General features: G+C 39.5%; 2 protein-coding genes across 3 annotated transcripts; one reads left to right on the top strand and one right to left on the bottom strand.

Annotated features, from left to right (window-relative positions):
* Window positions 1-1977: 1977 nt before the first annotated feature.
* Window positions 1978-11217, top strand: mat2aa (methionine adenosyltransferase 2Aa). 2 transcript variants are annotated; one of them, XM_085279453.1, is made up of 9 exons: window positions 1978-2311; window positions 4026-4103; window positions 4445-4567; window positions 4943-5055; window positions 5177-5320; window positions 6602-6820; window positions 6931-7113; window positions 7772-7905; window positions 8477-11217. In XM_085279453.1, exons 1-9 carry the CDS (start codon window positions 2212-2214, stop codon window positions 8577-8579), a joined length of 1197 nt encoding a protein of 398 aa, XP_085135579.1. In that variant the 5' UTR covers window positions 1978-2211; the 3' UTR covers window positions 8580-11217. The 2 variants fall into 2 exon arrangements, with proteins under 2 accessions (XP_085135579.1, XP_085135580.1); XM_085279454.1 differs by lacking the exon at window positions 1978-2311 and adding an exon at window positions 3525-3749.
* A 187-nt stretch (window positions 11218-11404) lies between these two features.
* sftpba (surfactant protein Ba) lies at window positions 11405-17399 on the bottom strand. Its single transcript, XM_085279455.1, has 10 exons — window positions 17255-17399; window positions 17131-17180; window positions 15863-15937; window positions 13101-13223; window positions 12898-13008; window positions 12723-12803; window positions 12391-12574; window positions 11987-12045; window positions 11834-11899; window positions 11405-11751 (listed from the first exon to the last, which is right to left on the bottom strand). Exons 1-9 carry the CDS (start codon window positions 17304-17306, stop codon window positions 11843-11845), a joined length of 792 nt encoding a protein of 263 aa, XP_085135581.1. The 5' UTR covers window positions 17307-17399; the 3' UTR covers window positions 11405-11751; window positions 11834-11842.
* Between the last annotated feature and the right edge of the window lie 4607 nt (window positions 17400-22006).

Genomic DNA, 22006 nt, shown 5'->3' with positions numbered 1-22006 from the left:
TTGATGGACTAACCATACAACGGTGAAACTGAAATAAATGGATAAATAAATAAGACAAATAAGAGTTGCATCTCAGATCCTGAATCAGTTAGCGTGTTAAATGTTCATGGCTGTATTGTTAGAAAACAGGACTCTAATTCCAATTCACTTTACCATTGGAGAAGATATATTTCCATTATATACTTATGTGGTTCTGCCTAAATGAAGGTGAGATGCCCTCATGTGGCTGTACCATTTTGGAGCTATTTGGTGTCCCTTAATAATTCATTAATTAATCTAATGGATTATGACACTAATTCTAGTTCTTCTATCTATCCCAGAACACAAATAACGTTTTTTAAAGTTGGGATTACAAAAACATGGAGTGTGATCTCATTACATTAACATTACTTTTGAATTTCTTCAGCATCAAATAATAAATGTGGCACCTTATTGAAAAAATAGATGCAAAGCTTTGACTTCCAAAAGTACAGTAGATCTTTGGTCAATGACATATCTCTTGTAGTTTTGCCTATGTACACCAACATGGTGGATTTAAAAGTGGATCAAGATGTGACTGGAGTGCAGTTTGTGGGTTTAACAATAGTATTACATAATATGATTAAGAATTACAGAAATCAGGCGACTGCGTCACCACTGAAGACATTTCTTTATCTTGTGAAACTCTTGGGTCGCTTTGAGTCATCAGTTTTGCAGCATATGGCTGAACATGCGTAGCGAGTATAGCCTTGTACACTTCACAGTTCATGCTGTTACTTCTATCAGCGGTCACATTATCAATAAATGCTAGTGACCCAGTTTCACTGGTACCCATACATGCCCATGCAATAACATTGACTCCAACATGTTTGACAGATAATGTGATATGCTTCAGATCATTAGCTGTTTCTCTCCTTCTCCACGATCATTATGGTGCAAATTTGTTTTGGTTTCATCTGTATAATGTTTTTTCCAGAACTGTGCTCTCTTTTGGATGTTTTCTGGCAAAGTCTAATCTGACTTTCCTATTTTTGGGTGTAACCAGTGGTTTGCATCTTGTTCTAAAACCCATTTGTATTTACATTCCTCCTTCTTCACTATGTTAGATGTTTTGTTATCTGTTTTTCTTGACCATGGAAACAATTCTGTCATCATCCACTTAAGCTGTTTCCTGTCATGTTTTAGGCCTTTTGGTGGTGCTGAGCTGCTCACTGAATTTCTTCCTAAAGTTGTTGCTGTTTCTCTGGTTTTTCAGTCTTCATTTGCACATTCTTCCCTTTGGACCTCTTATTGAGTGTTCCAGTGGAAAGCTACCAAAGGTTGGATGCTTAGAATCAACTTATCTGCTTAATTTTTTTGTGAATTATCGGGGGAAAGACATCACATGGCCATGAAACTGCTTGTCAGTCAATTGCTCAGTTGCATTTGAGCCTCTGAAAGTGGCTGTACTTTCTAAACAGTTAATGCAATACATTTGCTAAACCCCTTTAATTAAATCTGAAAGTCTCTACTTGAATCACATGTTAATTGTTTGATTTAAATCCATTGTGCTGGTGTGCAGAGGGTATTACAAAAATTGTAATTTTCCCAAAAAACTGTTTGACATCTTCCTATTCTCTTTGCACATCTCATAATGTTTTCAGTACAAATATAAAAAAAAAATGAAAACACTTTGCACACAGTACAGTGGAAATTTATCCTTTACGTATTTACAATCGCGCTATAAATTAATCCCTCTCATGGCACATATTTTAATAGTGCAATCATGGTTTATTAGGGTTCTTATTTTTGTATTTCCACATTCTAGACCATAACATCTTGTCACAAACGTTGGAAACTGCTTTCCAAATACTAAACACAACGAAACACAGCGTGCAGCAGATCTCAGGGTTCACTTGAGTCACTTGAGCAATTTGTCTTCAGCGCCATTTGGCGTTTAGCTCTTGGTATGAACACGCCCATGAGCACCACATGGTCTGTGCTCAACAATAACATTGGCTGCAGAGCAATGATTTGAGGGGTCTGAGGAAATTTGTGCAGACCATAAATTCAGCTGTCTGGTCCGTCCTGTTTTCCCTGAACTTTAACTGTGGTTGTCGCTTTGTGTGTGCGTGTGTATGTGTGAGAGAAGCAGGTGACCCTAGTGAAGGTGTAAAACGTGTCTCCCGGTTTTCTATTAAAGCTGTGTAGTGGGTATATAGTCGGCTAGCTTGTAAGCTAAGAGTGGCTAAAATGAACTACCAGATGAACGGTTTCATTAACAACAGCAGCTCGGTTTACGATGAAGACTGCTTCCTCTTCTCTTCTGAGTCAGTTGGAGAAGGACACCCCGGTAAGTTTTAACGTGCCATTCCCTGTCTGTGAGGTAGTTTCCTCCCTCCTCCTCCTTGACCATAATAATTAGCTTAGCATCCTGTTAGCCTGTCAAACAAGGTTGGGTACCGCTGCTAGCTTGGCATGTCTGAGTGGAGTTTATGGAAAAGCTAGAAATAATAATTTCAGTGGCTTGTTTAATTTACTTTTGAACAGTAAAGTCAGGGAATATTAAGTAAAAGGGGCACAAAGAAGAGGACACGACGTGATTTAAGTGAATGTAAAGGTTGTTTTAAAAGGGAAAGGGCTAAAAGTTACACTGGCTGGAGCAGTCTAATTTCGGCTAAACTCTAAAGCTGAATAAAACTGATATTTAGAACGTTTTAACTCAAAAAACATGAATGAAAGAATGGCCTGCTCGGCTTCTGTTTTGTGGACTGTTAAACAGTTTATACAAAATGTAAAGTTTCCCACATACCTTACAGACTCTACCTGTAATCATTTATACTCCTTAGAAGTTAAGGGAATAGTTTATTTGAAAGCTCAAAGTCACTGTTGCATGCTAGCTGCATGGCGGCTAGCTGGTATGCTAACACCACGTTATCCCGGACTGTTGGTGCTTGTCAATCACATCCACCCCATCTCTCCGTCAGCAGTCAGATGTTTTATCCCGTTGGGGGTGTTGGCAATACACGCAAATTTGTGTTTATTTAGGACCCTTGGCTACCTTTTAGCACTGCATCATATCATAAGTTCAGACAGATAATAATGCTTAATTTGTCGGAGATGTTTAAGAGTTGATTTGTCCTGCTTTATCGCCACTTTTCAAGTCGCACACTGACACCTCTCCTAAACAGCTCAAACAAAAACCTAACTTAATAAGCTTAATGAGGCTCGTGCCTGTGGCAGGACTGCTTTTGTGTTGGCTAATTCACTGTAAGGGCTTACTAGAGCACTTAAGCCATCATTAAAAACGCTGTGACAAGACTAGTTAAATCTTTTCAGTGAAAAGACTTACAAGAAGCCAAAACTGAGGTCTTGCATGCTTTAATTGAAGAATTATTGAGCAGCTTGGGACACAGTGTGCTGCAGTTCTCAGTCTCATACTGGGACAGCTCTGTTGCAACAGATAATAGGCTTACCAGTACTCCTAAATATAGGCACTGCAGGGGCTAGTGCTCAACTCTGAGGGCAAAGTAGTCCCGTTTACAGCCTTTGCAGTTAGAAGGGAAGAAAAACTGCTTCAACAACCTGAAAGCTGAATAGTCTGTTTGTAAATCCTGTCACACCGGTTCTAAAATTTGTTTTTTGGAAATGTTGAAGTTGAAGACCAACACACTATGGTTGGTCTTATACTATAGTTAAAGGCCTCCAAATATGTGGATATGGAGTTTAGGCTACGGGTTTCAATTTCTTTGCATTCAAGCAATCAAATGTGGAAACTACATCATGAAAGGGCAAGCACAAATATCTTTGCATCTGTTCTGTATTGAAATGATTTTTGCTTTTGTTACAATTGATTGAAAACTAGTCATTATCCAGTCTTAAGTGGCAAGAAGTGTAAAACCTTCTCTTAATGATCGTAATTATTAATTTGAGACTTGGCTTTTTATAATATGCATAATTTAATGTTTCATTCATTTAATTATAAAGTAAAATATCAGCTGTTATCGTCATTTTACCAACCAAACTAAGGAATCGCATTAAACTGTTGTGCTTATTTTGCTCCACAGATAAAATCTGTGACCAAATCAGCGATGCCGTGTTGGATGCACACCTCAGACAAGATCCTGATGCCAAAGTAGCATGTGGTAAGTCAAAGAGGCAGGGCCAACCATAAAGGCTTTTTTTTTTTTTCTTCTTTTTTTTTCTTTTTCTTTTTTTTTAAACTATGGCACATGATCCACTGTTGAACCATATCTATGCAAAATTGGGCATGTTACAAATCTCTGAAACAATACCAGTCTGAAAATGTACTTTCTTAAAATGTTGTTTTTAGGGGCTTGTATTCAAATGATCTATCATGTGCTTTCAGAGTTCTGCCCTAGGGTGGGGTTTAGGTGCAGACATGGCAACAGTTGTTAATGAACTGCATTTTCTTCAGGCCATTTTCATTGCTTTCACTGCATATTGTTTTGTTTTTTGTCCTCAGAAACTGTTGCCAAGACTGGGATGATCCTGTTGGCTGGGGAAATCACCTCCAGGGCTAATGTGGACTACCAGAAGGTTGTCAGGGACACAATTAAACATATTGGCTATAACGACTCTTCGAAAGGTAAGATCAGCTAGCTGTGAGTTTAGCTCCGGTTCAAATGTGTGCAGTTGTATCCAAAAGGCCAAAGAAAGAAAAGTAATGGTAACTCTCTTCTCTCTTGGAGAAAATTACAGTAAATCTTGAAGTCTGATTATTACCCTTTCATAAAAAGACTTGTGCCACCACTCTGGCTTAATGCCACTGATATCATGGACGTAGGCTGAAAGATTCTTGAACTTTTTTTTAAAATTATTATCAACTATAGTTGGTCTACAGATCTTGTTTGCACATAGTGACAAATTCAGTAGATGCAAAATTTGTCCTAATACTACTTTATTTTGACGTATAATGATAAGCTGAAACATTTTACTGAGGCTTATTTTGGGGGATTTATAGGCTTTGATTACAAGACTTGCAATGTGCTGGTGGCTTTGGAGCAGCAGTCCCCTGACATTGCCCAGGGCGTTCACCTGGATCGCAAAGAGGAGGATGTCGGAGCCGGTGATCAGGTCAGCTGATTCTTACATTTTGTCTAGAGCCAAGTAACTGAAGCCAGAAATGTAGCAGTAATGTACTTTAATGATTTGGTAAATCATTTAATGATTTGACACATGACTGCAACTGTGGCAGGGTCTGATGTTTGGGTATGCCACTGATGAGACAGAGGAGTGCATGCCGCTTACCATTGTCCTGGCTCACAAGCTCAATGCCAAGATGGCTGAATTGCGCAGAAATGGAGAGCTGCCCTGGCTCCGCCCCGATTCCAAGACTCAGGTATGTGGTCAAAGTATATTTACAGTTTGGAGCCAGTTCTTTAAGTTATAAGTGTAGGTGGAAGCTAAGTTTGTTTATTTCCTTCCTTTGTTCGGCTTTTGTTTTTCCTCCTCTTCAGTTTGTACACTTATGGTTAGTTGGTAATTGGCTGTAACCCTATTTCTGACTGTACTGAATAATTTAGACAGTATTTGCAGATTTAAGTGTGGTTTGAATGTTGAGTTCCTGCTTTGACATGCTGTAAAAGGGAAATCTTAATACTGTGTATAAATAATGAATGGTAATATTTTATATTCTGTGTTTAAAGTGCTTGGTGCCCTCTGTTCCTGTTTTGGTGCATTTGCTGTTGACTCTTGTACATTTTTGATGCAGTTTATAAAGTTTCACTCACACAGACGGTGTAAAAGTTGGATGGGTGGATGTAGCTACCATGATGCCACTCATTAGTTCTGGAAGTCCAGCTTTGAAGCCTCAAAATAATTTTTTTTTTTTTTTTTTTGTAAAACCTGATGTGAGGAGAGGGTTTGACTGTGAAACTGCACACTCATTGGCTAACAACTTGGTAGACAAGTCATGCCATGGATTATCCTCCTTTCTGATGGGATGTGTTAAGACAGTTTACAAAACTGACTTGTAAAGAGTACATTCTCACTTGAACATGTTGACTCTTAGTCTTTCCTGTGCACCAGTTTATCTTGCATAGTAAGCAGGTGACTGTGTTGAAAAGCTAAACGCAACAGCCCAAGTTCAACTCCAATCAAAGGTTCACTGCTGCATGTCTTTCCCCCTAATCCCTCATTTCCCCACTACTGTTATCTAAAGGAGAAAGACCAGAAAAGCAATGTGAAAAAAGAAAGCAGTCCTCCCATAGGCCAGCTGCAGGTATCTCCACCTGGTGGACCTTAAAAACATTGCAGATTTAAAGCTTTTGTGCACAGGTTTCACTTTTCAAACACAGAAGCTACATCATCTTTATACAATTTATATTTATAGTTCAGATAAAATTGGACAATACTGTCTGTCCTACATTTTGGGAGCTCTGCAAGAAATGAAGATTTGTGTTGTGGGTTTTTATGCTGTTTTTGGAAAGATACTGTTAGCTAAAAGACATCCTCACATTAACTATCAATGCTTTAGCCACAGGCAGTGAAAATATTTGTGGTAAATACAGATGCATGTCATTATTATTGCAGATGTAAGCAAAACAGTTTGCAGGAACGTTTGTTCAAGCCTGTGATCATACTAGCTGGAGCCATCACCTGTCTTTGTTTTCTCCCTCAGGTGACTGTTCTGTACAGGCAGGATAGAGGAGCCATGGTACCTCTGCGCGTCCACACAATTGTGATCTCTGTGCAACACGATGAGGCCGTAGGTTTGGATGAGATGCGTTGCTCTCTGAAGGAGCGGGTGGTGAAAGCCGTGGTTCCCAGCGGGTTTCTTGACGATGAGACAATCTACCACCTGCAGCCCAGTGGGCGCTTTGTCATTGGAGGACCACAGGTGAAACAAAAGCTGTAAACCTTTTGAAGGCAGCCATGCTGTCACACTAAGGTCATTAAACTTTCTAGTGAGATTTAATGGACTAATACCTCCACCTTTACTTCTGGCAGGGTGATGCTGGACTGACCGGGCGTAAGATTATTGTCGATACTTACGGGGGTTGGGGAGCCCATGGCGGTGGAGCTTTTTCTGGGAAGGACTACACAAAGGTAGACCGCTCTGCAGCCTACGCTGCCCGTTGGGTGGCCAAATCTCTAGTAAAAGCTGGGCTCTGCAAGCGTGTCTTGGTCCAGGTGAGTACACAGTATATCAGTTTTACTCAATCTAAAACCTGCATATAATGGGATTTAAAACTCAGCTGCCTCTAGAACTGAAGGTACTCAAATTCATGGTTTTACATCTCACAAAAAGCAGTGTTTACAGCTCCCCGTAGACAGTCATGCACCAGCTTGTCATCTATTGAATTCTGCTTGTTGGTTTAATCACCTTTTAATGTTTTCATATTTAATTTGTCTGCAAAAACCTGTTACCATTGTACATGCATCATTGCATCTTGCTCTGGATTTTCATTTGCTGGTATTGGATTCCTGTGCTTTCTAAGAGCATAGAAAATATTTTCTGTGACTGCCTAGACTTGAGTTGTTGATCAGTGTGTACAGTATGTGTTGTAAAATGTACTCTACAGTTAAAAAGTTCTCAATGCTGCTCTATTGGGAAAGCAAATCAAGTGGTGAGCAGTTCTAACTGGTCTCTGCAGCTTGTCCGTAAGCTCACTATTCCTGGGCTTAACTGCAGCAATGATCAGCTCTGTATCATCACACTCACAATTGAATTGGAGAAGCTTTTTGACTATAATCAGTGTACTAAAGCACATGTGGAGTGCTTTGGTGTTAAAATGTCTCTCCTGTCATTATTTTTGAATGATGTGTTTATGATTAACAATTGTTTTAGGTATCCTATGCCATTGGTGTTTCCCATCCCCTCTCTGTCTCAATCTTCCACTACGGGACCTCCCAGAAGAGTGAAAGGGAGCTGCTGGACATTGTGAACAAGAACTTTGACCTCCGTCCAGGAGTTATTGTCAGGTATTCTGTGACAGTATCAGGTCTTTGCTACCAAACCTGCACTTTAGTTCTGTTTTATTAGGATCGTTGTCATTTGGTTTTAAACAAGAGGCATAAAAAAGCTAGTCATGTAGTCTAAGCCCTTAGCTGTACAGGCCTAGAAACTGGTCTGAGCATCTGGCAGCCTACGGTTACTACGGAGAAAAATGTGGATTCCTTGACCAGCTGGCAAGTAGTTGGTAGGTGAAATTGGGCACAAAGTAGGTGGTTTTACTTCTCTATATTTCAGCAGTGAAACTGGCATTCACCCAATCAGACGTTATTCCCTCTCTCTTGGGGTCTGGGGCCTAAATGTCAGAAAACTCTCAAAATGGAACCTAGTCTGTTAATGAGGTAAAACATTGGCATGTGTATTTGAGTTATATGATATAACATTCCTCTACAATCTTGTGTTTTTAACATCTCTAAACAACAAGTTTCAGCTATTGTATGTTGTTAAAACCGTTCCTTTAACCAAACTGCATTTGTGATGCCGACTACCAAGAGCAGAAATGTTTAGCTGGCGAGTCACTCTATTTAATTCTTGTTTCAGGGATCTTGACCTGAAGAAGCCCATCTACCAGCACACAGCAGCTTACGGTCACTTTGGTCGTGACGTCTTTTCATGGGAGGTGCCAAAGAAGCTGATGTACTGAACACCCCCCTCCTGTTTAATGGGCCTTGTATCTGTCATCCTTCTTCCAGTCTTCTCCCTTTTTAAAATTCGTCCTCTCACAAACAGCCACACTTTGACAGCCTTTGCTACATACAAAATGCCCTTTATCCACATGTTGGTACACATCCCTGCAGAGAAAAAAAATGGCTATTTCAGTTCAGTTGCCAAGACCAGAGTTTAAGCGCTGCGGCCAGATTCAAATAATTTCTGGTGCATTTCTTTTTCTTTTGCATAATTAATGGCGATCATGTTTCCTGGCACACCTATGGAAAGAGTGCACCGATTTGTATGTCAGCAAATCTGGTATTATTGACACCTCCATATTAAAACCATACTTGCATACAGTAATGAAAACACTTCTAGTATTCCACAACCTTCAAATTCAGAATCTCACTGCAGTGTAGTTTTAGAAGTGATCAGTGGAAATGTTTTGTCTAACTTGACGGTAACTACACAGTACAGAAACGTCTTCTATTCCACTTGCACTCCTTTTTAAAAAAAAAAAAAAAAAAAATGTATATTTTTTTTATAAACCTCTTGATGGCAAAGATGGGTCAAACGCTACAGTTTTCTATTTATTTCTATTTTTGTTTGTGCTGTCCCTTCAGGCCAGTGTTTTCTGACGTTTTACAGAGAAGTCAGAAGCTGCTATGATCTCGTGGTTATGTTGGGCTGTACCTCGATTTATTTTGTAGGCTTTAAAACCATGTGAATGTTACAAATGATGTTAAATGTGTCAACGTTCTGCTGACCAAGATGAAGGCACAGTACTTGGCATTACCGAGACGGAGTCTGGGTGTATTACAGAGAAACCTGGGCTCCGTCACCTCTAAGCAGGGGCTGCCTTTATCTCATGGAAACACCGTACTTAAATATTTTATGATGGTGTTTGAATGTGGGACCTAAGTTTGACTAGCAAGGAGGGACAACTGAATGTTTGTCAAGTCGATTTTATTTTTTAAATTCTGAAAACTTTTCCCAATCTTGTTGCCTATCCTGGTTTGTCCCTCCTGAACTCAATGGGAAAGTGGAACATGAAGAGTAAAGCTACATCACAAAGATGTGAGCACCGCACAGCTTCAGTTAGTAGTTTTAAGGTTACCTAAAACGCATATTGCATGTACAGATGCTGTTAATCGAATGCAGAAGTTGTAAAAGAAGCTTTTCTTTTAAAATATTTGTTTTTAAAGCGATGTATTCATATTTAATGCCATACATTGTGGGCTATGATTGTGACAAATCAAATGTTTCCATGAGAAACTGTTCTGAGATAACTGCTGTTCTTTTAAAGAGACTGATACACTTTTTTGCTAAAACTCTAGATTGTTCATGTATGTGTGATTGTCAGACCCTGGCTAGATTCAAACCTGAGGCTTTTATGGAGTTTTTGCCTTTAAATGCTTTTCCTGTTGCACTTCTCACCTAAATGCTGATTCAACTCAGGCTTGCAGCATTTGGATGTTCCTGTGTTGGTTATTGGCAGGTTTAAAATATGCCTGCATCATGCAGCTAGATGGTGCTGTGTTCCCCAAAATTATAGTGAAGTAGGTTTTTAGTCTGACTCCTGTAGCACCACCTTGTGGCTCGTTGCATGTACTACAGATTTAAATTGCTCCTACAAATCTGGCAAACATGTCTGAAAGAGGGTTAATGTTCCCCTCACCTTTGTTCAGACACTCCCACAATAGTTACGGTCATCCTGCAGGCTTTATATCTGGCATTTGTGCAAAAGACTACTTGCGCTTATTGACATCTGCACCCTCACACACAACCTCTGACAGAGGGAGGGAGAGATCAGTTGTAGACGACTGTTTTAATCTTGCCGCCGAGTGGAAGAGTTGGTGGGATAACTTGCCATGTCCAGTGTATTTATTTCTAGGTTGCTGTCTTGTGAGTTGAGCAACCCACAGAGATGCAGGTGTCGCATTTATGTGACTGCGTTCATTCAGACTTGGCGCATGCTTAAAGTGATATATTAATGTTGCAGTGTTTGGTAAGATTTTATTTTTTCATCGTGCTCCTTCAGGCATGCAGCAAACGCATCAGGATGCAATCACAATAACAGGATGCTGTGGCTGACGGGCTAATGTCACACTGGTTATTTAAATTAAGGAACCTACTTTTTAAACTTTGTCTCCTCTCGCTCATCCACAGATGGAGAAAATGGTAGTTGGTGTTGTACAGAGAAACCAGCCTGTTTACATGTCTCCTGTGGACGATGTGTTTGAGGAGCACTCCCTCCCTTGTTCAGTTTTTGTTTTTTAAAATCATTTAAGTCTGCCAGCAGTTGCTAAACATGGGGGGGTAAAAAAAAAAAAAAGTGCCTTTTCTCCTCTTGCAAATTTCCTCTTCCCCTACCTCAAAGTACACAACTTACCATTTTGACCCTGACAACCCCAAGGCTAGTTTCCGTCTTTGGCGTTTCCGAGTGTGATTTGTTGTTGACTTTCTCTTAAACTGTTGAAATAAAATGCACCCTTGCTTTGTGCTTACAGGCTGTGCTTGTTTTATGTGAAGGGCTAACTTCAGCATCTTTAAACTGTGCTGCTGTAGATGACACTTTCATGTTTTTAAATAAAGCAGAAGTGATCCTGTCTGCGAGGTGGTAAAGACGAACACTTCCGGTCTCTATTTGTGCTTTATTACTTCTTCCAAACTGCTGACTTGAAAGTAGGAAGATGACTAAAGACTAAAATATCTGCCCACCCTACATTCAGCAGTCGACTCAAACACTTTTACCTCATTTGACTTCTAAATCTCAAACATAAGTCTATTTAACAGCAAAGGATATGTTGTCAAGTCAGCTGGGAAACACTACAAAAACACTTTATTAAAGAAGAGACAGGAAACTTGAGAAATGGTTGGTATATTAAAAAAAAAAAAAAAAAGCACAAAGGCAATAAGTGAAATCTAACTCTGAGCCAGTAATATTTACTCTGCTACAAGCAGTAGCAGTAGCGGAGTAAAGATGACACTTAAACACAATGTTTTCTGCATTTCATAACTCTGTGCAGGCTGAATATATAATGCAAAAATTACAGTATGCAGTAAGAAATCAAATTGGGATGTGAAATGCTGTTAAAATGCTGCTGATGAAGATTTGGTGCTCGATGAAATATCTGCTGCGTCCACCACGCTGACTCTTATTGGATCTGCTTTGAAAAGAAGTTGTGTTATTGAGACTGCATGTTTTTTACTTTGATTACAGTTTGTGTGAAATCAATGTACACCCACCTTAATCCTTCAGATTGTGTTGTAGTTCAGAGGCTTCCAGGCAAATTTGTGGCAGTAGAACAGAGTCTGCACAAAGTGAGACATGCATCGCATGTAATACTGCAGTGTCTGAAAGCTGAACGGGTGAATTCATTGTAATAGAGGTTTACTTACTCCGCACTTGAGAGCAGTCTTGACGTCTCTGCATCTGTATGTTGTCAGAGTGCATGGATCTGCAGGTTTAAAGCAGGAGATAGAAGAAAGTTCACTTGCTAACTGAGAATTCTTTAAAGGGACGTTTTGTATACTTTGATTTGTGCTTTCAGATTAGACGGATGCATCAAATTTAAATCTCAGTTCCTGGGCCTAAAAAGTACTGTAATGCATGAATGATGCAGTTGTAACTAATGTATAATTATGCCATATTAGGTCTGCACTTAAACTTTTTTTTTAAATATAAAGCATGTACAAGACAAATTATTGGACATCCTGGTCTCTGGAGATTTTGTGTCCAACATATGACATATTAAGTAAACGATCACAATCACTGCAATAGAAGCAAGGGAGAACAAACTGACCCACAAGCAGAGATTCTTCCCCTTTACAGAAGTGCATGAGGTGACAGATGGCCTGCGGGGTCGCATAAGCCAGTATTGCATCCAGCACTGTCCTGCTGACCTTGTCGATCACAGTCTCACACTGGTTGCGGTAGGAGGCCGGCAGAATATGGCAGATCTCTTCCAGCAGCTTGACCACTGCTTCCTGTAGAAGAGGAGCAGAGTTTAAAAAAAAAAAAAAAAAAAAAAACACGGGCAGTGATTACTCTCAGCTGTGTGGTCTGATTGCTTTTAAGTGTCTGTGTGCAGCACAAGGAAGTACTGTTTTTATGTGCGGTATAACCGTGTTTCACCTCTGTTCTTTCTTTGGGAAGCAAACCCTCCAAAGTCTTGATGAGGAAGGTGCAGAAGGAGCATTCGGTTGAAGGCTTCACCTGATTGAGGCACATAAATGGCAAGAGTTCAGCACAATGTTTTTTGTTTTTTTTTTCTCCCCGCAATGTGTCTTTCTAAACTTCAGATACTCACATTATCACTTGTCACAGCAGCCTGAAGGGCCTCCTGGGCAAAATAGCTGAGCATCTGCTCTTTATCACAAGAGCTGCAGAGCCCGAGGATTTTGCACACCTCCGCTGGTTTCTGTGGAAGAGAGGAAAACATGTTTACTGACTTCTCAGTGTCAGAAATGCCATACTCAAGGATGCATCTGGTTTTGGACTTCTCAGACTTACCAAGATGGAAGTAACAAAATTGATGGCCAGTGGGAACATCTTCTCCACCTCTTGTTTGCAGAGATTGGCAGCTGGACCGTGCATGAGTGCACACACGCTTTCAATGCCATTCATGATCTTTTTCTGTGCAGAATAAAGCGGTGAGTCAGAATATTGACTTAAAGACTGGTAGCCCCATTTGTCTTCAGCTAAGTAAGCAGAGCAGGTGTGGCATTTTTTTTTTTCACATTACATAAATAAACTTGTTGATTTATTAAAATGCATTTAAATGGCCTGTATTTGTATAGTGCTTTTACTAGTCCCCCCTAGGGACCCCAAAGCGCTTGACACACCCAGTCATCCACCCATTCACACACTAGTGGAAGGCAAGGCAAGCTACAGTTGTAGCCACAGCTGCCCTGGGGCAGACTGACAGAAGCGAGGCTGCCATATCGCGCCACCGGCCCTTCTGGCCAACACCAGTGGGCGGTAGGTGAAGTGTCTTGCCCAAGGACACAACGACCGAGACTGTCTGAGCCGGGGCTCGAACTGGCAGCCTTCCAATTACAAGGCGAACTCCCAACTCTTGAGCCACGATCGCCCCGCTGGTTGCTCGTTTTCCTTTTGTTTTGCTTTGTTCATTTGTCTCTTTTAATTCTATTTTGTTGTACTTTTTCAACATGTTCAAAATAAAGATTCAATCAATCACGATCGCCCCCCTGTCTTCTGCCCCTTTAGCTTTCATCCAATCACAACATGTTCATTAACCACCTATTAATACTATGTGAGGCCCTAAACCAGAATCAGTGTTGTGGATATAAAGCTTCAGTACAAAATCTTAACAGTCACAGAGTTAACAAGTGAACTGAATGAATACTATTCCGTTTTCTATTTGTGCCTAACAGTAGCAGGGTTTTTTTTTCCCCAGACTTGTTTACTATGGTGTCATGTGGTAGTGGTTGAGAACAAGGCATATGTTACTTTTTATTTATGTTTTCATATTTTCCTCTATATAATACTATTTAAAAGTCTTGAGGAACCCTTTTCTTGTTAAGACACTTAATACTGACCTATGATGCATTCAAGCATCAAAACCCTAGTATTAGTAGTATTTTTGCACCAACCTAATCAAAGGTTGGCAGACAGGTGCAGCGTGTCCGTAAAAAGTTTCAGGAAACTGGACAAATAGAGGATAAGTGTTCATCATTGCCTAACAAGAGATTGAGTCTGAGTGGACAGGGTGGTTGTCAGGAAGCCACTCTTAAGGAAGGGAAATAACAAGAGAAGGTTGACCAAATTACACTGAAAATCAGTGGCAACAGGACTTATGGAGTGATGAATCATCATTTGAAAAATTTTGGGTTTAAGTCATTTTCAGAGGAGCTCAGTAAAGCGATCCAACAGTGAGTGTTTACAGCCATCTGGCATCTCCTGTTGTGTGGGGATGCATTTTATCCAGTAGTGTGCCTGCCTCTAATGGTAATGGATGGGCCTCTCAGAGCTCAGCATTATTGAAGCAGTGTGGGATCATCTTGACAGAGAGCAGAACAAAAGGCAGCCGACATCCAAAGAAGAGCTTTGAATGTCCTTCAAGAAGCCTGGAGAACTATTTCTGAAGACTAATAAGAATATTAAGAGATAACACGAAAACAGTTCAGGGTGTGTTGAAGAATAAAGGAGGTCATACCAAATACTGACTTTCAACCTCATTAGAATCAGACTCTGTTTTTGTCTCTTACGCTGTATTTCCATGTATGCTTACACATTGCAATGAACCACTGCACCTTTTCCCCAGCAAAACACAACAAAACGAGGGGTGGTTCAAGACTTTTGCACAGTATTGTGTAACAGTTTTGTTTGTTTTTTTTAAACAGATATTTGGTTCATTTTTGTTTTTTGAGATTAACAGTGTGCACTGATACAGTGACATGTGATTAAACGCTGGTATTTTTTAGGTGTTACTTCGTAGCGGCAGAACCGATTTAAAGGTGAAGCGTGGACACTGAGCAATGCGGTGTTTGGTGAAACTCAAATATTCAGACACTAATGTGTTGTTTCTTTTTTTATATATACATCACTCCATGTCAGTGTGAAAAAGGAAAACAAGGGGTGTTCACAATACTGCTGTGTTCATTAAATAAAGGCATTGCTTGACTTCACACCAGCATGCTGCTGTGCTACATAAGCTCCAGACACATACTATGTAATAAATCCCAAACATCTTTCTCTGCATCTTTCCATGTGTACATCCTCTTTTATATCAATGTTTATCAACATACGTGATAAAAAAAAAACCCCCAACTTATTTCTGTCTTTGGAGCCTGTAAACCAGATCAGGCTAGATCAAAAGAGGATCTTGGAAGTCAAGTGTGTGTGTGTGTGTGTGTGTGTGTGTGTGTGTGTGTGTGTGTGTGTGTGTGTGTGTGAGAACAAAATTTGAATGGTAAATTTCATTTCAACTTTTCTTGGAAAAAATAGGAAGTGGCTCACCACCAAAACTATGAAGTGACCTTTAGTTTGGTGTGTGTGTTTTTAAGACATGCACAACTGGTTACAGATTATTTACATCTCCGAAGGTGAAAAATGTGCTCTAGATGATAAGATTACACTAAAAATTCCTGGAATGTAAAATATTTAGTTTTTCTTTATTCATGCCACAGGTCTCATATTTTAATCTTATATAATATATTTAATATGGGAATGGAAGATGTGGATAACATTATCAGCGAGCAAATTTGAACATTTAGGAATGTGTTTGCTCCTCGGGCACCAGGTGTACTCACCTGCAGGTCTGCATTGGAAAGCATGTCAACAAGGAGTTCAAATATTTTGGTGCAGTCTTGGCAAACATCTCCGGTCTGAAAAACAAAATCACATGATGAACATAAATTAATACCCTAAATCTAGGTTTGTTGGGATCTCTGTGCTGTGGGCACAGTTTAGTTTGGTTTAAAGTTTATTCAATCTGGATTCAAAAGTAGGTGGTAAAACTTTTACAACCTTTTATAACTCGACGCGTAACAGCAGACTTCTTCATTTTGAAGAAATGAAAATCTCACTTCTCAACACTGCGCCCTTACATTTGCTTTTGCCCTCACTGTGAGCAGTGCTAAAGTATCACACACTCCTATAGTGTCATTACAATTCCCCACAAAAAAAAAGAGTTTTAGGGAAAAAGTCTGCAAACATGTTCATGGTACTCAGGGAAATTATGTGAGTTTTTTTCCTTTTTACTAACTACTACTAAATTTTAAATTACAGATGTCCAACTCTTTTCACATCGAGGGCCACATACAGCCCTCTTTGATCATAAGTGGGCCGGACAAGTGAAGTTTCCCCTCCTGTGAGTTTAAAGACTACACATTGACTGCCTGAGATATTTTAACATAAGAAAAAGAAATGTAATTTCTACAGTTCATCTCAGGTTTTCTACATGACAAAGAAATGCTGCTGAAGTAAATAAAAGACCTCACGCATTGAACAAATTAGAAATTTCTATAGTCAGTAGTGAAAAAAACACACAACATACTTTTACTTTCATGTCTTTTACTTATTTATTTTGGTCTACTTTGAGTGGCCATGCAGGAGGCCTTTATTAGTAGGCAATGCGGTAAGACCAGAGATGGGCAGTAACGCGCTACTGTAATCTGATTACTTTTCAAAGTAAGTAAGAGACTTTTCCATTTGATTACATTTTGTATGATGGATTATGTAGAAAAAGTAGAATTGGGCTGAAAGATCTATCGCTTTATCACCTCTTCAGGTTGTAAATCGTGTTTTTTAAAAAGTAACTAAGTAATTAATTACTTTTGAAAATAAGTAATCAGTAAAGTAACGGGATTACTTTTTGGGGAACTAATCAGTAATTAGTTACTGATTACTTTTTTCAAGTAACTTGACCAACACTGGGTAAGACTCATGAAAAGATTTTCCAAAGCCGTCCAGTGGACTGAATTGGAGTCCTTGCAGAGCTGATTCTGGCCCCCGTCACTTATGTTTGACACCCCTGATTTAAATGTAAAACATGGCTTAACTATGAGAAATCACTTACTTTTAACTCTTCAGGAACGCTTTCCAAACCACCGCTGCTGTAAGTCAAGGCTACAGGAAGAAATTTTCATTAATAACCTTCACTTTAATTAATCTCATCACTATACTTTATTTTATTGTCTTACCACAGCCTTGGAGAGCGATGGAGAGAAGCAGGGCAAATGTAAGCAGGGCCATCTTCTGTTAGTCTCTGGAAGGTTTCCTTCCTCACATCTGTGGGTGAACTGCAAGAGCTGCTTATATCTGATCCACAGCTGTGGTCTCAACCCGTTAGGTTTTTTTTTTTTTTTGGGGGGGGGGGGGAGCACGCTTGAACCAATTTGATAAGATCTCATTCAGTTAGCAGAAGTTTTTTTATTCCCCTCCCATTCTCAATATGGTAATGTTAGTCGAGTTTCATATTCACTTCCTCACACAAAGGTGCAAAAACAAGTTATTATTTTATCTTTCAAGACATGTGTGGGCTTTTTTGTAAGTATGTGCTGTATTTCCTAATGCACTACACTGTCATATCCAACTCTGCATACTTTATCGCTCTTTCTTTAAAACTGTACTATTCACAACGTAACTGTTTCAGATTGTAATCTCAGTTTGCATTTGACAAACATAAATGGGGGAAATGTTTCTCCTGCTTCAACTCGTTCCTTTTAGCTTCCCAGAGTCTGTGCAATATCAGCAAATAATATAAAACATGTAGGAATTTGCCTTACAGCCTTGACCTAATGCTAACAACAAGCTTTGATAACCACAGATCTATGACTGTAGGTCGTTGTTAAGTTTATTTTTACATTTAAAACTTCTGTGACATGCCATTCGTACTACTACTTCCTGTGGAAAAAATGAGAATAACTAGCTCAATACTGTCAGACAGAGTAGATGCTTAAAATCAAACAAAAAGTATTGTTAGACACTAAAAACCGGGGTAAATATAGAACACATTTTCTAAATGATGGTTTCATTTATTAAGAGAAAAAAACTAAACACACCCGCCTACTGGGCCTACTGTTTGTAAAAAAAAAAAAAAAAAGAAAGAAAGTTGCTGTGACTAATCGCATTTGTAGAAACCTGAGGTTAGTTTCACTAACCACACCCAGACCTGTTGAATCAAGAAAACACTTAACTAGAACCTGTCGGACAAAGTGAAATTAAAGATCTCAAAAAACGAGATATCACATCACAATTTAAAGACACTTTCTGTAAAAGTTTACAAAGCCATTTCTAATGCTTTGGGACTCCAATGAACCATGGTGACAGCCTTTATCTACAAACAGGTAAACCTTGGAAGAGTGCTGACCCTTCCCAGAATTTGTGAATCTCCCACTGCAAAATTAATCCAAGAGCACATTCACAACTCACAAAAGAACCCAGAACAACATATACAGATCTGCAGGCCTCCTTTTCCTCTGTTAAGGTCAACAATAAAAAACAGAGACTGACCAAAAAAGAGCATTTCATAAAAAGAACATCACGCTGACAGTCAAACACGGTGGTGGTAGTGTGATGGTTTGGGGCTGCTTTGCAGCTTCAGGACCTGGATGAATTGCCATAATTTGTTGGAACTGTGAATTCTGCTCTCTATCCAGCAGGACAATAATCCAAATAAACCTGAAAATCCACGTCTGAATTGCTCAAAAGCAACAAAATTAAAGTTTTGGAGTGGCCTAGGAAAAGTCTGGACATGAGATGCTTTCGGCATGACCTTAAACAGGCCGTTTAACCTTTAACCATAAAAATGTGGCTGTAATAAAACAGTTCTGCAGAGGAGTGGAAGAAAATTCCTCCACAGTGATGTGAAAGACTCAACGGCAGTCATCACAAATGCATGATTACAGTTCTTGCTGTCATGGGTGGGACAACCAGTTCCTGGTCACTAATTTGTGCAGAGTAGTGTGGGGGGTTTTTTTTCGTGAAGATGTGCATTATTATTTCACTGACTGCTGTAGAAGATAACCGAGGCCATATTGTTTGCGCTACATTTTGTAACACCTGCACAATCACATGTTCAGGTTCACATAAAGTCAAAAGCAGCATGAGGCTTCAGTTACAGGAAATCATGGCACTAGTTCCCTTTCTTGCTTCTTCAACTTTTATGTTTGCATTACAACAAAGGACTGCTCAGTGACACCTCAGATGTACCTGCTCCCACATGTTTAGACAAGAAATAATTCAAAAGCTATTCAACTGGAAATTGTACCAAATATCAAAATACAGGGAGTTCGTGGAGTGATTTTGTTGGAAAGACGCAGCTCTCTCGACTTTACAGAAATCTTTTTTTTTTCATATAGTTAAATTATAATGCAAATTGTTGAAGTCGTTTATTTCTATACAAGACAATGTAGAAAATTAGAATTTAGAAAACTGTAAGGCTCTTCAATTATAACAACTTAATAAGGACTTTATATACATTTTTAATGGATTTGGCTGATTTAACCAAATTCTATAAACCTTTGGGTCATATTTATCTAGATTACAATTATTTTATTACTATTTAACTATTATCTAGTTCTGCTTTGTTCAGAAAAATGTCTCTCACTCTTTTGATACCATTCCAATTTTTTTGTTTTTTGTTTTACTAAATCTCACACCAAACCAAGTGAAGTTCTGAAAACTGCCCCGTTCACAGCTGTGGACACAGATAATGAGAAGCATCACCGTTTTGAACAGCGGTGGTCTGAAACTGCAAACCTCTTCCAGGGCCTGAAATTCCCTCCACAACAGGCACGAATTAAGAACACTTGAAACAGAAAGATATCTGGATTTGGATGCATTCCTGATATGTTCTTGAGAATTTTGATTGTTTGTTTTCTTTTTCCTTTAACAATCAATGGGCATTTGTGAATATATGCTGGGAAACATGTAGTCTTAAAAGGGCCAATCCCCCCCCCCCTCCAAATCAAACAGCCCAGCAGGTAGCTCTGCATGTTTGATTACCAGATTTTTTACACTAGATGTCCTTTCTGTTGCAATCTGGGATCACCAGGCAAATGTGTAAACCACTAAACTTGGTGCAGCTCATGCTGTTTTTATATAGTCTCTACCTGATTAACCTTTGAGGGAAAAATCTGAGGTCATTAAGTCACCGTGAGTAATTTTAATGTTTATGTTTCTCTCATTCTTGTTGTTCACAAATGTCCAAAACCGTATTTTCACAGCGCAGTCAATGACTTTACACTGTGCAAGTTTTCCATATAATAAAATCATTTTCCTAGTAAAAAAAATAGTAATTTAATAAAACAAAAAATATGAATACAGTGCAAATTGCAAATGGTTTCAAAATGACTCAGGTAATGCAATAATATGGTTGCAGTGCAGGTTTGCAGTGTGGTAGTTAAAACTGTGTCCAAACAGTCGTTATGCGGACATTTGATGGACTAGTTAAACCTGTTTATGGCTCTTGGCTCGTAATTCAGAGCTTCAAGGTCTATGTGTGAAAGGTTGCTCTAGTTTACTGGATGAGAGAAGTTCAAATTGGCTGTGCATGGGTGTGCTTGGTCCTTGCAGATGGTGTTGACTTTCCTAAGTCAGTGCATGCTGTAAATGTTTTCCAGAGCTGAAAGCTGTCCCCCGACAGTCTTCCCCTTTCTCGATATAACCTGAGTTTTCCTGTGAGAAACCACAAAAATACAGTAGCAGCACCTGTCAGAGGAGAACACGTCACTTCAGTTATTTCAATATGCCTTACAGTTTCAGTCTAGATCAGGGGTGTGCAATTCCAGGCCCTGAGGGCCGGTGTCCTGCAGGTTTTAGATCTCACCTTGGGTCAACACACCTGAATCACATGATTAGTTCGTTACCAGGCCTCTGGAGAACTGCAGGAGCTAATTTAGCCATTTAAATCAGCTGTGTTGGTTCAAGGACACATCTAAAACCTGCAGGGACACCGGCCCTCGAGGCCTGGAGTTCCCCACCCCGGTCTAGATGCCAACAGTGAGACAGTTTTACATGAATGTCATTCCCTTTCAACCCCATTACAGTCTTGGTGCACAGCTGCTTATCATTACTGGAGTGTTTTTCTGTATTCTTGCAGAAAATCTGCCTGCTTTTTATGTTTGAGGTAACATCCAGGAAATTTGTCCTCATTAACAAAAAAAATGCAAATAAATCTTTGTAATTCACGCTTTTGTTTTCGGTGAATATTTTTTAGAATATTATACATAATGATCAAGAATTTGTTATATAGTTGGTAGAGTTTCAGTTATAAATGAAGCAGCGAGCTACAAAGAAGTGAAAGGACTCCATTTGTGACTCATGCTTGATTTACACTGTGCACCTGTAACTGCAACTTTTTACAGTAAAGTTCTGCTTTTTTTAATTTATGCTTGTAAATTTATAGTGGTCGGAGAGTTTGCTGCCTTTTCTATGCTGTGACTCTTAGCTTTAACTCAGAGTTCTCATCATAGGGGGGACTTTCTACTTCACGTCCCTTATGTCTGTCACCAAACTTTGCTCTCAGATATACAGCTGGGGCATATTCACCTGGAAGAACAGGGAAATCCTAGCTTCCTGTTGTTCTTCTTTATCTCTCGTATTGGTATAGATATAGCTTAGTTATTGATTATTCCCTAACCCACTCAGGTGTAATAGGAGATAATTCTGTTTCTGTTCTCAGCCACCGTTTGGTTCAATCACTCATTTACCGGTAGGGTGTGTTGGGACACCCATAGACTTGACACAGATCTGTTATCAGTTCTGTCTCCAGGTGCTGACCTTGGTAAGAATGGCTTTTACTGAAACACTTAAGCCTGGGGACGAACTTCCCATCCAAGTCTCGTGAGCAAATCCAGGAAAACCAGAGCTGACAACAGGTGAGCTGTTCACGTCAGGGATGGACAGTGGTGACCTCTGGTGGTGGTGGTGGTGGTGGGGGAGGGGGGAGG

Source organism: Mchenga conophoros, linkage group LG7, assembly GCF_057382185.1.
Source record: "Mchenga conophoros isolate Kocher_MC1m ecotype Shallow Benthic linkage group LG7, M_conophoros_male_GT1.1, whole genome shotgun sequence".
NCBI lineage: Eukaryota > Metazoa > Chordata > Actinopteri > Cichliformes > Cichlidae > Mchenga > Mchenga conophoros.
The sequence above is the reverse complement of the archived record's forward strand: the minus strand, read 5'-3'. Positions and strand labels throughout refer to the sequence as shown.

Coding starts and splice junctions, on each gene's coding strand:
- mat2aa (XM_085279453.1), top strand. CDS start 2,212: ATGAACTACCAGATGAACGGTTTCATTAACAACAGCAGCTCGGTTTAC. Junction 5,056..5,176: donor ATGTCGGAGCCGGTGATCAG/GTCAGCTGATTC, acceptor CAACTGTGGCAG/GGTCTGATGTTTGGGTATGC. Junction 6,821..6,930: donor TTGTCATTGGAGGACCACAG/GTGAAACAAAAG, acceptor TACTTCTGGCAG/GGTGATGCTGGACTGACCGG.
- sftpba (XM_085279455.1), bottom strand. CDS start 17,306: ATGGCCCTGCTTACATTTGCCCTGCTTCTCTCCATCGCTCTCCAAGGC. Junction 13,009..13,100: donor ATTTTGTTACTTCCATCTTG/GTAAGTCTGAGA, acceptor TCTCTTCCACAG/AAACCAGCGGAGGTGTGCAA. Junction 12,046..12,390: donor GGAAGAATCTCTGCTTGTGG/GTCAGTTTGTTC, acceptor TTAAACCTGCAG/ATCCATGCACTCTGACAACA.